General features: G+C 40.8%; 1 protein-coding gene across 2 annotated transcripts; it reads right to left on the bottom strand.

The window, feature by feature from the left end:
* Positions 1-706: 706 nt before the first annotated feature.
* On the bottom strand, positions 707-20,588 carry b3gntl1 (UDP-GlcNAc:betaGal beta-1,3-N-acetylglucosaminyltransferase-like 1). Of its 2 annotated transcripts, none has more exons than XM_065952803.1 (12): positions 20,458-20,588; positions 19,947-20,063; positions 19,758-19,857; positions 19,309-19,373; positions 15,109-15,174; positions 13,935-14,030; positions 7,911-8,006; positions 6,164-6,300; positions 3,580-3,715; positions 3,422-3,490; positions 3,193-3,267; positions 707-2,312 (listed from the first exon to the last, which is right to left on the bottom strand). In XM_065952803.1, exons 1-12 carry the CDS (start codon positions 20,566-20,568, stop codon positions 2,232-2,234), a joined length of 1,149 nt encoding a protein of 382 aa, XP_065808875.1. In that variant the 5' UTR covers positions 20,569-20,588; the 3' UTR covers positions 707-2,231. The 2 variants fall into 2 exon arrangements, with proteins under 2 accessions (XP_065808875.1, XP_020509818.3); XM_020654162.3 differs by having other exon boundaries at positions 6,176-6,300.
* Positions 20,589-21,749: the final 1,161 nt, after the last annotated feature.

Genomic DNA, 21,749 nt, shown 5'->3' with positions numbered 1-21,749 from the left:
CCTCATTCAACTGTAAAACTAGATTAAAGGCCTTGGCACGCAGAGTCGGTTTATTTCGTCCGAAATTGCTGCCCTTTTCTAGTCCTATGTTTACTCAAAGCGCTTTTACACCACACGTCAAACCTACACATTCACACACTGATGGCAGAGGCTGCTATGTTGTGTCCATCAGTATGACCACATTCATACACATTCATACTGCTGACAAAGGAGCGTTGGGGTTAATGTGGCTACAGGAGCTGGGGATCGAACCCCCAACCTTCTGGTTAAGAGCTAACCGACTCCAACACTGTGTGTGTGTGTGTGTGTGTGTGTGTGTGTGTGTGTGTGTGTGTGTGTGTGTGTGTGTGTGTGTGTGTGTGTGTGTGTGTGTGTGTGTGTGTGTGTGTGTGTGTGTGTGTGTCTGTTGTGTCCTTACCTCAAACATACTGTACAACAAGCTGCTGTTCAGGATCAATTGCTTCGTGGAAATTGGTGGTGGACATGTGGTTCCATTATAGTTAATCAGCATATCAAACTCTCCTCGCTCTTGTCCTGTTTTCAGGAGTGGATGGACCCAGTGTTTTCTTTTTTTAAGAAGTGGGAGAACCATAAAAATAAATCATCTTCACTGCTTGAAGACTCTGCTCAATGAGTACGAGACATTTTGTTTCATTCTGCAAATTCTCGCTAATAATAGAAAAATAGATGCATTGTATTCCATGTGGAAGGTTTCTGTCTGTAATGTTTTTTATTGGATTACCGATCCCAAAAAATTACAGAAAAAACTCAGTATGCAAAGGATTTGCAAAGGAAGTAAACAGGTTAAAAAAAAAACATTGGGACAATTACCCATGGTCGACATGGGTAATTGTCTTTCCTGTTTGTGTAGACAGCTGTCCTAAAATATAAGGGCTTTAGACTCTTTAAGTTATAATACAATCTGTTCAGGGTTTTTTTTTTTTTTGCCATCTTTCATATCAATTTTACTCCATGGTAGTTTATAGCAGCCTGAACAAGCCGAGTTTAAGCTATATAAAGTAATAGTTTAACATTTAAGCATGTTAAACATGTAAGCATACCTGGCCAATAAATCTGATTCTGATTCTGATTCTGAGACATTTAAAAAAATGATGGTATTCTTCTTCTTTCACATTACATGAGATACAACTCTGATAGCTGTCAGTTAATCAAATATGAACCACAGCCAGGACAGACTGGCTTGGCACAATGACTGGGTGGGGGAAGGTGGGGAGCTCTCGTCTGGGTCTTTATGAAAGGTAAAAAATAAAAATACCTGTGGCCTGTTGTACCAGCTCTGTTGAAGTTCAGTCTTAAGATTGAGTGAAAAATCCACACTAGGCCCCACATTGAAACTAGACAGTTTGTAACTGAAGGTGTGTCATTGTTTGGTTACCATGGAGACGTAATGTTCATCTTGACTAGTCGAGCTTAACGTAGATAATATATCAAAACAGCAGAAATTACGTTTTAACTAAATGTGACCAACCAGGGAAATACAATTTTTTCACTACAGTGCTGCCTATCGTGAACCAAGCAGCAACCTCGAGTGTTGAAAAATGAAGCCGATGCAGGAGTACAAAATCCTGCAGTTCCTTGAGTGTCCACTTGAGGCTGGCTGCAGAAGCACCGGAAGTCACATACACACCCCATTAAAAAAAGCCTGTTTGTACACTGCACAGGGGTTGAATAATGGGTTAACTAATCTGTTTTGATTTTATGAAGGATATTCACCATGTCAAAGGTGATCTAGTGGTTGTGTTGTGCACCACCTGTGCGGGGGCTTTAGCCGTGGGTTAGGGTCCGACCTTGGCCCTTTGCTGCGTGTCGTCCCCCGCTCTCTCCTCCCAACATTTCCTGTATCCTATCCAGTAAAGGCAAAAAGGGCCCCAAAATTGATAAAAAAACAAAAAAACAATAAGGCGTGTAGCTGACCTGATTGACAGGCGGGAGCGAGCTAACAGTTTGTGAAACGCCGTCCTAAATCAGATATTTTGTTGGAACTAGGTGTTTGAATTTACGGACAGCTGGAGCAACCCTGTACTGGTTTCTAGTGCCTCTAAAACTCCCACAATAACCTTCCCAGTGTTCATTTCACTCTCTTCCTGTTTTCATCTGCCTGTTTCTCAGTTCCTTTTGAGTTGGAGTGAGTAATCCAGTAATCCCCTGCATCCCTTTTAACCTCTTAAAAGCTGCAGAGCTACTCTCTTCTTCTGCAGTGCTGACGGCCGTCAGTTGAAATGGTAGTAATCTGTTCCTTCTTTAAGCTGCAGAGAGTCAAGGTTTTCCTCCAGAACGCCTCCTGTCATGTCCTGCAGATGAAACAACAAAACAAAAACATGCGCAAGTAAAACTTCCACACTAGAGTCATCATAGGAAGCATGTTACAAAGACCATTCTTCTACTGCTGTGTTTCTTTAAAGCAGATCTGTCTTGTTGAACTAAACTGAAGTGATGTTGAAGGTTATAAACAGGTCAAAGACATTCACACTCAGCACCAGCACTCCTGCTTTAACTGGAACAGCACAGAGTTGAAATGATTTGTATATTTGTTGTAGTAGTTATCCACATCTTGACATGAAAAAAGAAAAAAAACCTTGTGTGATTGAGTCCAGGTGTTTGTGTGTGTGTTATTGTGTGTGCGTCATACAAAACACCAAAGAGAGGGAATGATGGAGTCCAGGTCTGCTGTGTCCTCTCACTGTGATTACTTCGTTCAATTACCATAATTGACCAATTAGCAGCACCCGTAGGTGGGGTCACTCTAGATTTGATGTCTGAGTGAATAGGCAATTAGTGACTCTCAGGATTTTTACACATGTGTGTGTGTGTTTTTAATGCATATACTTTTTTTTTTTTAAATGAACTAAAAGAAGAAATGATTATCAAAGGAGATGGCCAAAATAAAGCTTTGAATACTGACAGAGAGTTAAAATACTAAAGTGCTAAACTGAAAAATGGCAAAAACATGTGATGTTTGCACAATCATAATGTGATCAAAGATCAGGCTGCTGGCTCGACCCATTTCCTGACAGATTCTGTGTGTGTGTGTGTGTGTGTGTGTGTGTGCGCGTTATGTCCTGTGCCCGGCACACGCCCTTGGTCATTATGTTGTTAACTTAGATTACAGACCTGAGGGACAGGCGGTCAGGAACAGCAAACATACAACACACAAACACGCGCTCTGCTCACCAGTTTAACGCAGACAATGAAAGGGGCCGAGGCGTCTTTGTAGTGCAGTACCGGGATTTTGGGCTTTGGTCTTTGCTGGAGGGAAACCAATAAGAACAAGACAATTATTTACAAAAATCCAGGTCATCTCCAGGTCCACTCATCTTAAGTGTTTGGTTGACCGTCATTTGAGACCTTGCCTTAGAGCTCATTGGCTCGAAAGGCAGTTTTTACATGGAAAAAAACTCACCTTGGATTCCTCATATGTGTAAAATCCTTTCTGGATCTTGTTCTCATCGACATCACAGAAAGCCTTCACCTGATAGATGAATCAAAACGTCAAAGGAAGCTGAAAGTACACATAGTTTTAAGGGCCTTCATCTAATTGCACAGCTTGAGGTAACCTACCTTCTCCTGATTGGTCGGGCTGAGGCTTCGGTACAGCTTTCGTCCCTGTTTTCCTGCGTTCCATATGGTGAAGTTCTCCCATTGGCCGAGAACTCTCTCCTGCAGGAAGTCCACCCGCAGTTTCCAAATAGTTTCCCTTGAAAACGGAGAAGATTATGAGAGGTTGATGGACAAAGAAAAAAAGAAAACAATGCAGCACACTCAAAGTAAGTCTTAGCTAAAAGTAATTCAATGCTAACAGCTTGCTACATTGGAAGTGTTTGTTCCTAAAAGCTACATCGCTTCAGAGCCAATGGGTTCTTCCAAAGATTGGTGGTAGGGTAACCACATGCCGCAGATTGTGTGAAGATATTCTCGAAGCAGAAAAAGTCTGTAATTTTTTTACCCAAGTAGGTTATGGTTTTGAGAAATATGCAAAAAACGAGGAATGGGACAAAATATCTTGACATCTAACATTGCCTGGACACAAGATGTGCCATTACATAATAAGAAAAAAGCCCCACTTCCAGCACACTATCAAAAGTCAATAAAAAAATAAATATTAATGTGATTTTTTTTTGACAGAACAACTCTGCAAATCTGTTACAAATGACCACAAAAGGTTGAGGGTTCGATCCCCAGCTGAGCAACATGCGTCCTTGGGCAAGACACTTAACCCTGCATTGCTCCCGCTGCTTCCGCGGCGGTGTATGACTGGATCAGTGTTGTTCTTACTCTTTGATGTACGTCGCTTTGGATACAAGCGTCTGCTAAGTGAATTGTAACATTGTAACACTGTTAAAGTCAACAAGGCTGTATATTTACATATTGAGGATATTGCATCTCCATCTATCCCATTTTTTAAGCCCAGCACAGATTTAGCAGAAGACTGTTCACCATGAGTCTGGTTCTGCCCAAAATGTCTGCCGGACATTTTTTCCTCCCAAAGCAACTTTTCTAAATGTTGATCAGTGCTCATGACATTTGTTATGAATTGGCTACCAAGCATGCTTTTTTATTTTTATTTTATTTTTTATTTTTTTAACTTTATTGAAAACTGCTTCGGAACATGAACAATTGTTGACATATATGGGGGTGGGGGGGGGGGCTGTATGATCACATACTTCGTGTCCACAAGTTCACTATGATCTCAGGGTGAGTCCCACAGGAAAGCTCATAATTTGCTGTTTAAAAGTCGGCATCAACACAGATTTAACAGTGAGACACAGCATGCACACACTTAGCTGGAACACACCTTTAAATCCACGAGTCTCTGAGTGTGGTGTTTGGGATTTAGCCTCAGACACATCTTTACATTCAGATTGATCTTTTTCACTCTATTCATGCTCTTCCCACTAGCTTTAGCTCCCTAACACACACACACACACATAACAGCACACACTGGTCCTGAGTAACCACACAGACACGTTCACAGGAGGTTCTCCGCTCTCGTCTTTTGATGTGAGCGTCTCACTTGGCCTAACACTGGGCCTCATATGACAAACAAACTCAAACCCACCACCACAGTGGAGCGCGGGTGGTCTCTTCACAATCTCAATACAAGCTTTGATTGTAACACATGGCAGAAAGATGGCAGAGATTTACTATAAACTGTATCTGTGTACACATGCTGAAGCCCTCATCCCTCTAATACCACACAGAACAAAAAGACAAACACACACTCTGGTACACTTCCTCATACACAGCTAGCAGATTAGCTCCCATTTAGAATCTTTTTTTCTGTGTTTTCTCAGTTTATTTTAACCACCGTCTTTACTCGGCCACTCTTTACAACTAGACGTGTGCCGGTGTGAGAGGCAGCAAGAAGATGATGGTTTTATTTGACTAAAGAGAGGAAGTAGGAAAGCTGTGGATGTAAAGGGGTGACAAGAAGAGGGGGAGAGTGGAAAGTAGGCAAGGCGAGCTTGAAATAGACGTCCCAAAATAGACAGGTGATAGATGAAGACTGAGAGGAGGATGAAGGGTGAAGGAGTGCGTCAACACGGGAAGATATACGAGATGTGGACGTATGCAGGGGAGGAAGAAAGGAAGGAAGGAAGAAAGGAGGAAAGGAAGGAGGGATAACAGGAAAGAGGGGGATGAAAGAGAAGTAAGGTGTGATGGGAGGGAGGGAAGGAAAGACCTTCTTCTTCTGTGTTTTTTACCATTAAGGCACACACACCTGCACCCACTTCATGACCTTGCTGCAAACAGACCACAGCAGGGGTGTCAGGTCCTTCAGACACACACACATACACTCACACACATTCTCATGTCTGAGAAACTCAACATACCACAGAGAAAAAAACAGGTTTAAATTCCCGATTCATGTGCTGGGAAAGTTTTTAGAATTCCAAAAACATTTTCCAAAAATCTTAAGATTACGAAGACATGCCAGTGTGTGTATGTGTGTGTGTATATGTGCATATTTGTGTGTGAGAGTATTGAGCCCTGAGAAAATCTAGGATTCTGGTGGGCAGCTGTGAGTAGGTGGAGGATCAACACTGTGTCCAACTATGAATGTGTGTGTTTATATCACAGCGTGTGCGTGTGTGTGTGTGTGTGTGTGTGTGTGTGTGTGTGTGTGTGTGTGTGTGTTGCCGACATTGAGACTGACTCTGTTACAGAGTGTGTTGTAGCCTTCTCATGGTAACGGTACACCAGCAGGCACTCGTCCACTCTGGCCACGCCCCCTCCTTGGCGGATACTCTGGTAGAAGAAGAGTAAGTCCTCCGGGACACCCTGCACAGGAGGAAGGAGGGTGTGAATGACTTGTTGTGGCAGTTGATTATAAGTCACAATGTTGTTTTTGTTTATTCCTTTAAAATGCTTTTTCTTTTTGCAGCATGAACTGGAGATGACTCTGTGTAACTTCAACAACTGCATGCTAGCTAACACGAGGCTCACGGGCTAGAATGTTTGTCCTTGCTTTGAAACATTGTTAGTGGGTTTCCACTTCCTAGACCTCAGGGGGAATACAAGAGGTCAAACAGATTTAAAATCAGAGGCGCATGGACAACAGAGGGCGCTCGGGCGACGCCCTCTCACCCCCCCTACAGAGAATGATGGACCTTCACTGAATACGATTTTTTTTAAAGATTTCTATTTGAGAGAGAGCCACAGTTCAGATTCAAACTTGGGCCGCCCCACGGAGGAGCACAACCTCCGCACACAGGACGCAAGCACTTACCACTAGGCTGCCGTCACTCCTGAAGCAATACTTTTTAAAAATTGTTTTACATAGAGGCGTAACATGTATCACTTTAAAAGCCTCCCTGCTAGGGCCCTCCATTGACTCTTTTTGTAAGATGAACATGCAGGTTTGCTCGTCTTCAATACAAGAGATAGGAACTATGATGGGCGCAGTGAATATGCAACCCTGAACGCACTACACACCCGGTCATGTAACCCGGGGGACACGTCCCATGAACTGAGCCATAAGGTGCGTGTTACTGCATGCCTTGCTGTTTACTGGCTGTTTATAAGTCAGAATATATTCTAAGTTTGTGTCCACAGAGTTTAGGAAACGTACAGTAGGTCTGTTAGTACGAGTGCATATGGTGTTGTTTGTGGAGCATGTAAAGCAATATAGATCAATTCCTAAGTGAAGTTTGCAAAGTGTATTCTGTTAGCCAGTGAATGGCATTTTTCTTTATGTTTTAGCATCAAGCTAGCAAATGAAAACATCCATCTAACATCCCGGTTCATCTGTTACAAATTGTGTCCCCCCTGGAGAAAAAGGCACCAGTCGCCACTGTTTATAATCCTAAATATATATAAAAAAACTGAAATTACCAGAATACTCATGCGACAGGCCAATGTGTATGAACCTTAGTTTGTACGTATTGGTACAAACCAAGGAGTATTACTTGATTTACCATCCAATTAATGAAAGAGCTGAATTTGGAGTAAATCTGCCCAGATTTTCAGAAGTCTTGGCGCAGCCTTTGTCACCTGAACACAATTTATAAAGTTAGGCTAGTCTATGCTAACCTTGTTAGAAATCTTTTCTATTCCCTTGAAAGTAACGATACACCTTGCTCTCTCTATAGAAAGATGAAGCCCTGACAGTTACACAGACTTACTAACCAGAGGGAAACAGATGGCTGTGGATACGAAAGCAGACCTATTTATATCCCTGTATAAATCTGACGGTGGTAATGGTAAGAGATTTGGAACCAGCTAACATTAATGTTTGTTTAATATGAACACGGGCAGAGGAAGAAAGTTAATTCAGGATGGACTTATTGTTGGATTCATGTCAATTGGAATCATCAAAGTAAGTGAAGACTTTTTACAACAGAAAAACCGCACAAGAAGGCTTTGGAAAAAGTTTGGGTGTAAACTCTTACCTTGCCTCCCTCATCAAACGGTTCCACCTTCAGAAACCAGTCCCTTGAGCAGAACCATGTAGGCATGATGACTGTGGGCCCATGAGATGTGTACAACTGGGACACAAGAGCAGATCACATTATGACACAGAATGTTTGGATGAATACAATTCAAATGCACATGTTATCAGTCATAGCAGGTGTCCAGACTCAGTGTCCAGTCAATGAGAAAACAGGATTTTTAAAGAATACATTCTGTTGTCAAAACATAAAAAGGTTGTTTATAATAAAAAAAAAATGTGGGAAAGCCCCATTGACATGCTTACTCAGGGAACTAATTTGATCATTTGTCTTGCTCGATTTGAATGAAGTTTGTGTTTTGGGTCTGGGAAGCACGAGAGATATGAGCGATCACACCTTGACCTTTAAGGTACAACTTAAAGCTCCTGTGTGGAACTTTCAGGTTGTGTCCATATTGGCGCCAACTTGACAAAGCAATATTTCTAATCTCTTTGCTGATGTTGTCATGTTTATGGTATGGTATGGTATGGTATGGTATGGTATGGTATGGTATGGTATGGTATGGTATGGTATGGTATGGCATGGTATGGCATGGTATGGTATGGTTTGGTATGGTGTGGTTTGGTGTGATTTGGTATGGTATGGTATGGTATGGTATGGTATGGTATGGTATGGCATGGTATGGCATGGTATGGTATGGTATGGTATGGTATGGCATGGTATGGTATGGTTTGGTATGGTTTGGTATGGTATGGTATGGTATGGCATGGTATGGCATGGTATGGTTTGGTGTGATTTGGTATGGTATGGTATAGTATGGTTTGGTATGGTATGGTATGGTATGGTATGGCATGGTATGGTTTGGTATGGTATGGTATGGTATGGTATGGTATGGTATGGTATGGTATGGTTTGGTGTGATTTGGTATTATTTGGTATGGTTTGGTATGGTATGGTTTGGTATGGTATGGTGTGATTTGGTATTATTTGGTATGGTTTGGTATGGTATGGTATGGTATGGTATGGTATGGTATGGTATGGTATGGCATGGTATGGCATGGTATGGTATGGTATGGTATGGTTTGGTATGGTGTGGTTTGGTGTGATTTGGTAAGGTATGGTATGGTATGGTATGGTATGGTATGGTATGGTATGGCATGGTATGGTATGGTATGGTTTGGTATGGTGTGGTTTGGTGTGATTTGGTATTATTTGGTATGGTTTGGTATGGTATGGTATGGTATGGTTTGGCTTGATATGGTATGGTATGGTATAGTATGGTTTGGTGTGATTTGGTATTATTTGGTATGGTATGGTTTGGTATGGTATGGTATGGTATGGTTTGGCTTGATATGGTATGGTATGGTATGGTATGGTTTGGTATGGTATGGTATGGTATGGTTTGGCTTGATATGGTATGGTATGGTATAGTATGGTTTGGTGTGATTTGGTATTATTTGGTATGTTATGGTATTATTCGGTATGGTACGATTTGGTATTGTATTATTTGATATGGTGTGGTATGGTTTGGTGTGATTTGGTATTATTTGGTATGGTTTGGTGTGGTGTCATAAGATATGGTTTGATATGGTATGGTATGTTATTGTTTAGTATGGTATTGCATTATTTGGTATGGTGTGGTATGACATTGTTTAGTATGGTATGTTATTGTTTACTATGGTTTGGTGTGATATGATATGGTGTGTTATGGTATGGTATAGTATGGTTTAGTATCGCTTTGTACCTTGGACTGTATCATATTCAACCTTATTGTATGGTATCATACCAGGCTGAGTAGGATGACATTTGTTATTTTTCTTTAATGAAAGTCTCCTTATTTCAAATATAAAACCACCATAGCATTCAAGTCTGACAATCAAATTCTGATGATTATTACAATATGTAAATAGATTCCTCCTCTGCTGAATACACATCAATAAGCTCTCCCTTCCTCTCTCAAACAAACCTGCACACAGCTCTACTTGAAAAGTATTTGGCGGGTGGCTCAGGGAAATTTCCCACTTGGTTTTTGGGGCGGAGATGGAATCTGCAAAAGTTAAAGTCTAATCCTGCAAACAAAATAGGTTAGAGTGCAGCCACATGTGCTCTCTCACAGAGGTGTGTGATTCCTGGAGTGTGCAGGGGAAGGACACACTCTTCAATCCCCTCTCACTTGATCTTTGACGAATGAGCTCGTTTTGGCCTTTCTTTCTCGTTCTAATCCAAACGTCTTTCACACAAGGACCATTTTACGGCATCTATATTTCTTTTTCTTTTAATCCAGAACTCATGCCCATCCCTCTCTCCAGACCCCAACCCTTTTTTCTCCCTCCTTTCCTTTGTGTTTGTGTGATCTGAGCAGTAATGTTGTTGAACAGGAGGGTCATTCCAGGTTGATCTGCTCCTTTGTCCAGCTACGTCACTGTGTTTCACATGCCATGTGTTAACATGTGCATGTGTGTGTGTGTGTGTGTGTGTGTGTGTGTGTGTGTGTGTGTGTGTGTGTGTGTGTGTGTGTGTGTGTGTGTGTGTGTGTGTGTGTGACTATTCAAAGTTGAAGTAGAAAAAGACTGTCAAACTGAAATGAATCACAGATGAAAACTGTGAAAAACATCTGGATTCAGCTCGATGAACAGCTGGGCAGAATCTAGTGATTTTATGCGTGTTTGTGTGTCCACCTACGTACAACTCCTCTTCTTTCTGTTGTGATATTGCAACATTTTGCAGATGTAAGCTGTGGCCAAGAGCATGAATAAGAGGAATAAAAGTGAGTTCTGGGAAACCAGGGGACAGAGAGGGAGAGTCAGCGGGGTAGGGGAGGTTTAGGATAACCATATCTAATGGCCAACAGATGAACACCCAGGGTCCAGCTCTGGATCGGGTTAAACCAGCACTATACTCGAGGTAAATCTCTGGTTTAACTCAGTTAGATTCTGTTTCTTAACCCTGAAACCTGAAAGTTGAGGGATATAAAGTGAAGAAAGAGAAAGGGTAGGTAAAGGAGCTGCTTTTAAGCCTGCAGAATCAATGTATGATCTCACTCTCATGCTCCATGAAACTTAATATCACATGAATATCCTGGAATGTCTGCTAAGGAGTTATGCAGACTGTGAGTGTGTGTGTGTGTGTGTGTGTGTGTGTGTGTGTGTGGTGTGTGTGTGTATGTGTGTGTGTGTGCTGAAGAGAGAGAGAGACTGGGTCCAGGTTGTCTTGTATCCTTGGTGACTGTGTGTTTTGTGCAGACGACAGCAACAGTAGACTTCCATCTCTACATAAATGGAAAAGCAGCCGGTGGTTTCATTACACTGTGACTGGCCTGGTTATCATTTAGTGATTCATGTAACTGTTTCATAAGGTGAAAGAAGACAATAGGAGCTGGAAGTATGGTAGGCAAAGGTCATGATCGACTTAACCATTAAAAAATGGATAGGAATAGTGTGGAATAATAATTTCATATTATTGGCGTACAAAGTAGGAATGCTTACACATTGAGTTAACGTGGCTGTGTCATCAGTTTGGTTGTAGTACCTGCACACACAGCCAGGTTCTTTCATTTGAGATGTCTGGTTTTGGAGATAACTACTCCAAACCCCTGTATCCTAAGTATTTGGCTTGTTGTGTTTTATGTCAATAACAACAGAATGTGAAAAATTGGAACCCCATATTAGATTAAAAATGGCACAAAGACTATCCAATGTTGAAACTTAGACTTAAACTTGTTTTGGAAAAATGTTATGCTCATTCGGAATTTTTGAAAAAAAAAAGGGGGTCTGAATTGTTGAACATCTGAAATCCTACATGAGGCAAGAATGGTAAAACACTCGTCTTATATGTGTATGTGTGTAATATGACAGAAAGTGGTCTCCTCGGGGCGATTCAAGGGAGGGGTAAGCATGACCCTGTCCCAGATTTTGTTTTTAAACATGTTGTTGACATCATATTGAAAATGGGCATATCATCATAGATTTTTTTTAGAACAATGACCTTTCTCAGTTTTAACATTTGAAATGTTGTCTTTGTGCTATTTTCAATTTCATGTGTGGTTTCAATGTTTTGCAAATCGTCTCCTTCTGTTTTAGTTTACATTTTACACAACGTCCCATATTGTTAGGAAATAGGCTTGTACTTATGATTGAATCACAGGAGCTAGAACATGGCTTAAAAATAATGATGCAACAAAGGCGGATGAAGCAACAGAGTCAGACTTTGGCTTTGTATCAATGCCACGTGTAGTTTGACATATTCCCAATAGCAATGAAAGAGCCTAGAAGAACCTTTTGAAAAATACAATTAAGCAAGTTTTCGCGCCCCTCTTAGGCGTCATCACCCCTCCCGCTCACTCGCTGTAAAATTTCCTGAGTATTTCCTGCTGTGTCCTCACAAAGGCTCACCTGACTTCTAACGCAAAATGCACTCTGGACGAGGAGTAAAACTTCCTAAAGATAATGGATGGATGCCGAGTCAGGCTGCCATTATTTAACAAAGTCTTTGGCTTGTTGAACCAAAGGTTTAACAAGTTTCCAAAGCTAGAAAAAATACAGCCAGTGAATGGCAAAATGTCAGAAAAAATAAGCCAACTAGGATCATTAACAATGAAAAAAGAAGGACCAGGACCTTAGGGATGTGTGCGTTTGGTCGACCCTCTAGTCAACACCAGAATTACTTGGTTAAACTAATTATTAATATTTTGACCCTCGATGCCGGTCGAATGTTGTTCTCAAACTGCAACACAGCCCCTCACCACTAGTTGGTGCTGTAGCTCTGATTAATGGACCTGCTCTCTTTGCTCTACTACCTGAATGTAAACGAGCACAGTGAACAGATAGCATCTCATAGTAGCAGCACGGTAACGTTGCATGTAGGCTCTTTTCAATCTCAAGGTCTTAGTTTCGGCTAACTGGGAGACTTGAATGGAGCAGAGCGATTATACGTTATAAATAACACCCATGATTTTCCTACTGTGACAAGTTGAGCTGTCTCCTGTAACCTTTGCAGCGTTTAGTCATTGTGACCCCAAACTACTTCCTCCTGGCCCTCCATGAGTTTGTGCCATTGTATTTATTTTGAAGTGGAAGACAAAGGGATTCCTTGACATAGAGGGAGAAAGTGGAGCTCACCTGTTCAGGAGGGAAAGTGAGCAGTTTTTTCTGTGTTGTGTCTTAAAACTAATTCTTAAAAAATATAATCCGCTGGAGTGAAGAAGCTGACGTAAAGCCTTTAAATTCGAGTGGTGATGGATTTGTTTGAAAATGCTCAAGTGTTGTGCCTTCATGTCACAAAGCAGGTCGGATCAAAGCTCTGGTTATATAAAAATGTTTTATGTCAGATCACAAGAAAACAGAGTCCTTATAGTAAGCCTGCAGAAACGTTTTGTCTGATAAATGAACTTTTCCATTGCCCACTGTTTCCCCTGTGGCCTGCGCTCAGCAGACAGCTGGCAGTGTGACCTGTTTCCTCTGGAGGGAGGGACACGAGCAGAGAGGTCAGGTTGATGCTGCGTTGGTCCATACAGTCCACTGACACATTTCCGTGGAAACTGCAGACGGCAGGTATGTATCCTGTTTCTATCTGACCGGGCTGCTGCCTGGCACATGACCTCTCACACACAAACATTCACAGTGGGAGTCGATGTTATCAAAATGTGAAAAACAAACCATAAACTCTGTTATGAATGATTGATAGTTTTGAAAATACTGCAGCTTTAAAAAACTTTACATTTTCAGTCATTTATTTAATATGAAGCTGCTATTAAGAAAGAGAGCATTGTGCACAAATATACTAACAATGTTTTCCAACGTATTTATGCGATTTGGACGGTGTGCAGGAGTTGGCTTGGATTTCTTTTGTATTTAAATACAAGAAATTATCCAATATTGGATGCCTAGGACTTGTATTTATGTTGCTGTGGTATTGAAACATGAATCATTAGATTTTTCAAGAATCAAAGTTATTGTGACAACCCTATTATGAGTACACACACACACACACATACACACATCTAATGCACCGAGCTGCAGGTATCTACCTGTATGGTGAGCTGGTCCTGTGTGATTGTGTTGATCCAGCGAGTGTAACGCTCAGTAGATCCCTCTGGAACTCGCCGAACTTTACATCCAACCAGCTGTCATGAAAACACAGACACATAAACGAACATGACAACTCTTCTTCTTTTAGAAATGTGTCGACATAAAATTAAACGTTGAGTTTCATGCATCGCTGGGTAAAAGTTTACAGCCTTCAGAATAAGAGTCCACTTAGACAGTCTAACAAACAATCAGGACGGATCAAAATGTCGCTGCTCTCTGAGACCAAATTTATTTCACATTGTAAGAAGTTTGTTTTAAACTGAAACAATAAGTGCATCAGAAAACACCACGTTGTTGATGTAAAAACTAAACAGTAAACGTAGTCTCAGTGGCCAACAGGGGACCTCATGCACAGCCTGTACGTTCTGAGGTGTGCACGGTTGCAGGAGCATACCATGAAAAAATGAATCAAAACTCTGTGGCACACTAAAAATAACTTATAACTGTATTTTATTTTGAGCGAACAATGTCTTTCGCCTGTAGCTTCCTCAAGTTCGCCGAGCACAATCTGTCAATCCTGTGATTCACATTTTGATCATGTGCTTATTTATAGACTCTGAAGCTTCGACCGCCATCTTTCTTGAGGCTGTGAGGCCATGTGTGAAAAAAGAAAGTAGACATTTTCAGGAGTGTGTGTGTGAAAACAGCTAGTGCCATATCAGCTGTTCCTTTTTTTACATTTAAACACCAAATTTCAGAAGACAGAGGTCAGTGAAAAGCATAAAGAGTTCTAGATATAGACGTGACCGTTTAAAAAGATGGATCAATGTTTTTTATCCAGGACCAGGAACAATGACAGCTGTAACAGAGAGGGGTGGGTTGTTTGTGCACGGCAGCAGGCCTGCTGTCTCCACGCTGTCTCCCTCACTTCCCTCACACACACAACCTTTAACCTCTGACCCGGCAGGCCCCCGGAAAGCATCAACACCGGATACTCGCACTGTTCTGCATGCCAACTGCATGGAAGCACATACACACGCGCTCGCTCACAAAAACAACATGAGTATTTTTGATCTTCAGGGAGGAGTTGGTCCGATGGTCACAGGGCAACAGTGAGGGAAGGAAGTGAGTAAGCGAATACTTAAGGTGTGGGCGGGGGGGGGGGGGACTTACAGAGTTTGGTTGGAGAAGAGAAGCCTCATACTGCAGCCGAACTCTTTGGGGCAACATAACGTCATCCTGGAGGACAGAAATGATGGATTTAGAACATAAAACATTTAGTATATGAAAGCTTTTCTGTTTCTTTTTCTGTGTTGAATGTTCCCTATCTCTCTGAATGACATTACTAAGTTCCTAATGAGAGGTTCCAATGCAATTGTCTACATGTAAAGCTTTGAATGTGCTGTGGGTGCCGCTGTCCTCCTTGAGGTATACAAGACAAGAAGACCATCGTCTATGTTAAGGCTTCCCAAGCGTTTCAGCTTGCAACCCCCAACATAAGGGTGCCTGACACTGGGGACCCCCACTGTCCCTGGAGAATAATAAACACAATAAAAATGAGGCCAATCCAAACACTGGAAACACATAAGAACAACACACAAAAATACAAGAGCATAAAAACCATACAATTAAAGTATTTACTGTAAAAGAGGCTAGAAGCAGAATATAATTCATTTCCATATATAGATATAATCACTGAGTGGAACTACACTGAGATGAACTACACAGGAGTGTACATCTTTGTGTAGAGAGCAGCAGATATTGTTGCTGTCATGTGCAAACTTACATTTTGAGCATTTTTTTTTACACACTATTTTATTTAAGCATAAATCTCACATCATAACTATAGTATTAATTTAAATTGGATTTCTTTTCTGTATAGATTTTGACATTAATGTGTAAAATATTCAATTGTAAATGCATTTTAATTTCAAGTCTTCTGTCTGTAGGTTGTGAGTATTTGTTGGTTGTTATTGCTCTGAGGTATAAATAACGTTAAATGCTCTCATGGGACACTACTCCTTCATCCTTCAGGTCTTCCTCCTCCCCTCCTGTCTGTACACTTCCCTCGCCCCTTGTGTTCTGTTTCTTAGGCCGAGAGCAGCAGACAAGTCATATAAACATTACAAAAACAAGAGTCTGTGGTCACTTTCAAGTTATGATTTGTATCTCAAAGTTGATTTGGTCATCTGTTTCTTTTTAGGCCAAAAAAAATAATTTGGGGGTTTTGGAAAATCTGTTGGTTCATTTTGAATTGTTCTCTTGCGACATAATGTCGCTATTATGCCTCTACAAACAGCATCACGGAGTGGGCGGGGCCATCTCTCTTCCCGTGCATGGTGGCAGCGCTAACAGTTGGACAGGGAGGAGTCTCGTGAATAAAAAAATTTATGAAACAGTGTGAACACAGAACTGAGAACAACAAACAGATCTCCATGTCCCATATCACACCTTTAAGGTTGATTGCAAACTACTGTGATCGGCTAAGTCACTCCTGGATTCCACACCTAAGTAGCCTCAGCGCAGACTGAGCGTCTTTAACACCATTTGTTGACTTTTTTAAATGACTCTCAGTAAGTTGTGTACGGGAATTTGGCTCTTTAGGCACATTTAAAAAATAAGAAATTTCACTACTGGTTAAGCTGCATGGCAATGCAGTGATTTGTGCTGTTGCCTCACAGTGAGGAGGTTCCTGATTTTGATTCAGGGAGCCTCTCTGTGTTTAATTTTACCCCCTTTCATGCGTGAGTGTCCCTGGTTGTCTGTCTCTCTGTGTCAGCCCTGTGATTGACTGGAGAACAGTCCCAGGTCTACCATTATTTGAAAATAAAAACATTTTGTTTTGTTGCCTAAAAGTTGACTCACCAAAACCATTCTTTTGTCTTTCTGTCTGTTTAACTCTCTATCTTAATGGAACAGAGAGTTAATAACTAGCTAGTTAGCTAGCTTAAGAGCTAGCAGAAGAGGATACTTACAGCTCCTGTGAAGAGTTTTTAGCTGGGTATGAAACAGACTGAAATTAATACTGATGCCTTTACATAACCTAAAAAAACATCCGGGACAAAACCGATTATAGCTTTATGGTTATTTTAATGTCTGTAACTGCTGTCACCGAGTAAGTGTCAGAAGTCGCACGCTGCCAATAGCTGCTAAATCAGCCTCTGTTTACACTTCAGGGTCAAAAATGACAATAGACGATACTTTTTTACTGTTTAAATTAACAGACGAGATTTGTTTACAGAACACATATGTACAAGACAAGATCTAAGAAGAGGTAATGCTTTGTCCACAGGGGGCGCCAAAAACGCTTGAAACCAAAAATTACTCAAATATTTTAATTCCAGCGCTGAGTAACAGAAACTATTTCACTTAAAGCTTAAAAATAAATGAGGTTTCTGAGAAATGAAGTACATTTAAATAAAAATGTGTCTTGACTAAGGCGAGGATAAAGAAGCACAAACTACCATGAAGGTTATTACAAGACATCATTTCCATCGACTACGTGAGAGGAAAAAAAGCTGAAGTGAAAAGGGGGGGGGGGGGGGGTATCGAAATTGGGAGCTAAAAACAAAAAGGTAATTTAAGGTTTCAGAGGAAACAGCACAGGGATATAAATAGCTTAGAGAAGTAAAAGGGAAGAGAGGAATGTGAGAGAAAACAGGAAGTTGAGGGTTTTCTGAGAAAGCAATCTTATGTTGTCACATTTGTATTCCAGAAAATAGTCCCTGATGGTGTTTTAAAAAATAAACAAAACTCTGAAATACCCAAAAATCTTTGTGGTGTGCCAAACAGCCACATTTTGCCCCCTGACTTTACCCAGAGTTTTTCCTGACAGGCCCCTGGCATCATTTCTGATTGAATTCGGGGTGAGCTGATGTTTGAGCGCAGCAGGTTATATAAATTAAAATTCCTCTTGAGCGAGTAGGGAGGGTGGTGATGATGTTTAAAACACGCGACCAGTGCACTAGTGCCCGTATGTTCTTTTCCACTCGTCTCAGTAAACGTAACATTTTTATGAAGACAAAAATCTGCAATTAAGACTCTGTAGCTTAGTCTGCCATCTTGGTTTTGGCGGCATCTTTTTTATTTTTTACATCATGTCTTGCCTCCTGAACCCCCCTCCTGTCTGACAGGGAAAACTTCACGCTTTGAGGGACATATGTGAATAAACAACTCAGGAAGATCTGAAGCAGCCTGTCCAGTAATTATCAGGGATTTCAGGAGTGTGTGTGTGTGTGTGTGTGTGTGTGTGTGTGTGTGTGTGTGTGTGTGTGTGTGTGTGTGTGTGTGTGTGTGTGTGTGTGTGTGTGTGTGTGTGTGTGTGATTTAAAGGAGGTGTTCGCACATCCAACGGTCTCATGAAGTAGACATCAAACTGTCACATTTAAAAACAACACACTTGATAGAGGTTAAGAGGAACCGAAACGTTGTGATTTCTTTCTAATAAATTGGTGATAATTAACAAGAGTAGTGTGCTGTGTGCAGATTATTTTTCTTTTCTATGTGACAGTAGTGCATCCTATGTGTGTGGAAACAGCATGTTCTGACTCAATCAGTCAAATGTAAAATATTCTGTTTGTGAGAAATTCTGTTTATTTGATGGCTAGACCCGTTGATATGAATGATCTCATTTTCGAGGCGGTCCAACACAAAAAACACAACAGCACAGTGTGATACAGACATACACACATAAAGGCTCTCACACACCCATCCGCCCACATATCCCTCCCGCAAAGCCACAGCACCCACACAAAACCATCAGAGGTAGATACACATTGTGACATATGATGCAGTCAAGAAGACAAAATATACGATATTAAATTAAAGGGGCTAGAGGACATTAAAAAGGTGTAGTGAATTTATTGCTCTGATGTTGATTGTTCCAGTCAGAGGGAGCTTTATACTTGAATGCTCGTCTGCCGATTTCTTTATTGGTTTGGGAAACAAAAAAAAAAGGCTGCTGAGTATGTCTTAAAGAATATGAGCAATTGTATGGTTTTAATTATTGTTTTAAATAAAAGGGGAAATTGAAGTACTTACATATGAACACAGATTAGATGTTGTGTTTGTATTTTTGATATTTTAGCCTCCAGAAGAACAACCAAAGCTCTGTGTTTCAAAGACTGAGCCGCCACTCATGTGAACACAAACAAGAAAACACACACACACAAACAAACGCTGCTCTGAGCTCTGAGCTCTGAGCTCATTAGTCATGTTTTCTGACAGCTCTGTCAAACAGTCACTGAGCTGCTGACTGTGTATGAGAGTATCCAGACTGTATATTTGGACAAACCAATATGGTCCGATCAGTGTTTGACTCACTACTGTGTGGCTAATGAACAACATGTGGACGTAGAAATGAAACACACTTACCGCATCCTGAAAGCACAAGTGTTGTCCACAGCTCTGAGATACCGCCTTGTTCTTTGCATATCCCACTAAAAGACAAAAAAAGCAGTGCAGGTTTACATGTGTGTTTGTGTTAATTCATTAATTCAATTCACAACTTCATTATGGACTCAAAGTTAGTGAATCCAGTATTGTGACAGATACCATATCATCCTGAGTTGAGTGTCTCGTATCTCGAAGAAACACACTTAATAAATGTCTAGACAAGAAAGTCCCTGCTTTTGAACACTGGACCAAAAGCCAACAGGAGAGTTATGAACTCCCTCACAGACAGGAGATATCTTATAACTCCTGGTAAAAGGACTTTGATTTATTTTGTGTAGATTGAATGATTATGCCTGATTTATGAGCAATGGCTTGATGAACTGCTGAAGCTACAGCTCTACAAGACAAGCTGCTTCAAGTCGACTCACCTCCTCTGGGTTGGGCTGAGTCGTGACCAGAGATCACCAAAGAGATACTCCTCGCCTCCAGCCTCTCCCTCCACCCCTCCACAACTTTCCTGGAGTCATCCTGTAGGACACACACACACATGCACACACACAATTTAAACCATGATCTCAATAGAATTAGATATTTATAAGCAGAATAAACAAACTTACAGTGCTTGCATCATCAAAGATGGAGAGCTCCATGGTCCCTGTGAAGTCTTGGAGTGAAATGGCCTGCAGACATTCATCCAACCAACACGATGCATTGTACATCGGCATGACAATACTCTGAGTACACAAAACACAGAGACACATATCTTACAGGCAGTGCTACCCCTGAATGCAAGAACAAACAGCCATGGACAACCAATGAAATATAAATACCAACATCAGTTCAGGGAGATCATCGGGTCAAATCATTGTTCATAGATCATATAGGGTGAAAGTTTGTGGGAAAATGTTGACAATAGTTAGCTAAGAAGATTGCTTCAAAGCAACATCAACAGCGCAAAAAAAAAAAAGCCTAAGCTGTCATAAATAGTTGTGTGATTAAATGTAACCGGAGAGAGAACACAGAAAAAGAAACTGGCATTATCTATGCATCTCTGCTACTGCGTGTATAATCTCTTTAGATAAGTAAATCAAAGCAATGAATGGGAGAATGTAAAATTGTATCACTGACCACATCCACTGCACCCCTCTCCTCCTCCCTCTCCTCCTCCTCCTCCCTCTCCTCCTCCCGCCCTCCTGTCGGGGTTTCAGCTTCACTGCGGAGCCGCTTCGGTGGGTTCATGTTTCCGTGAATCTGCCCGGAGAGTCCACTAACTCTCAATGCAACAAGACCACCGTAATCCAAAGCGTCAGCAGATTAAAGTTCAGTAATGGTTGGAAACAAAAAGCCTAAAGCAAATGTTTGGAGAGACAAACGAGGAGCGACGTGGAGTGGCCCACGTTGGATACACGTGAACAGAAATGTCAGTAAGCACTCATTTTGTCACTGTTTTCTTCATAATATGGATCCACGTCAAAAAAAAATACATGTGTTGGTATTTAATCTGTACATTTTGTAACGGAGAAGTAACTAATTTCAGCAAAACGCTGCTCACAACTGGCAGTGCGGAAGAAATGATCTCAACTTCCGCAAACACTACATCTCAGACGCTCATTGGCTCGTGCAAAACACGGACAGCCACGGGATTGGCTAGAGCTGACGTCAATCATGAGGAAGAGTGACGTCTCACAGCATCAAACAGCTGGATTGGCTGTAGCAGCAGATGGAAGCTTACTTTTCTGTTTTCAATAATAAATTAATGCTATATTAAATTTAAGAAACTAGAATTGAGCGTTTCAAAATAAAATAAGATGGACAATTTTGTGTAATGTAATTTAAAAATTGGCAATTAATCAACATTATTAAAGTTAGAAAATTATGCTTCGGCTTTCTGCCACATCACATTGATGTCATTATTGGAGTTTTCATGGAGATTAATCGGTTTTCTTGTAACTTAATTTTAGTGTAGCGGTCAACCAGTAACAGGAAGTGATTAAAAAAAGCTATATATTTCAACATCAATAACAAAACCTCAAAGCTTTATTATATAGTTTTATGTTGAAAGTATTTGGTGGAAAAATTCATCTGTATTTTTAACATAAAAAAAGTAAAAGCAGGAAATGTATTAAGGAATTTAAAAAAAAATAAAAATACTAGAGCACTTTAAAGAAAAGGAGCGTAGTTATGATTAATTACTGTAGTTTAAAGAATCACTTTTCCATCAGTAAACAATATTTCATTTTTTGTCTTAATCAGAAGAAAAACTAAAGAGTGTTGAGAGTTCATGTGAATTTAAAGGTAATAACATTTTTTCGACAAATAAATAGCCATTTCCTTCCTTTGAGTTATCAGACGAATTCTGATGACATGTAACAGCACAGCTCTCTCTACTGTATGTCTCCCATAGTGAGCCTTAGAGGCCT

This window comes from Labrus bergylta, chromosome 1, assembly GCF_963930695.1.
Source record: "Labrus bergylta chromosome 1, fLabBer1.1, whole genome shotgun sequence".
Lineage (NCBI taxonomy): Eukaryota > Metazoa > Chordata > Actinopteri > Labriformes > Labridae > Labrus > Labrus bergylta.
The sequence above is the reverse complement of the archived record's forward strand: the minus strand, read 5'-3'. Positions and strand labels throughout refer to the sequence as shown.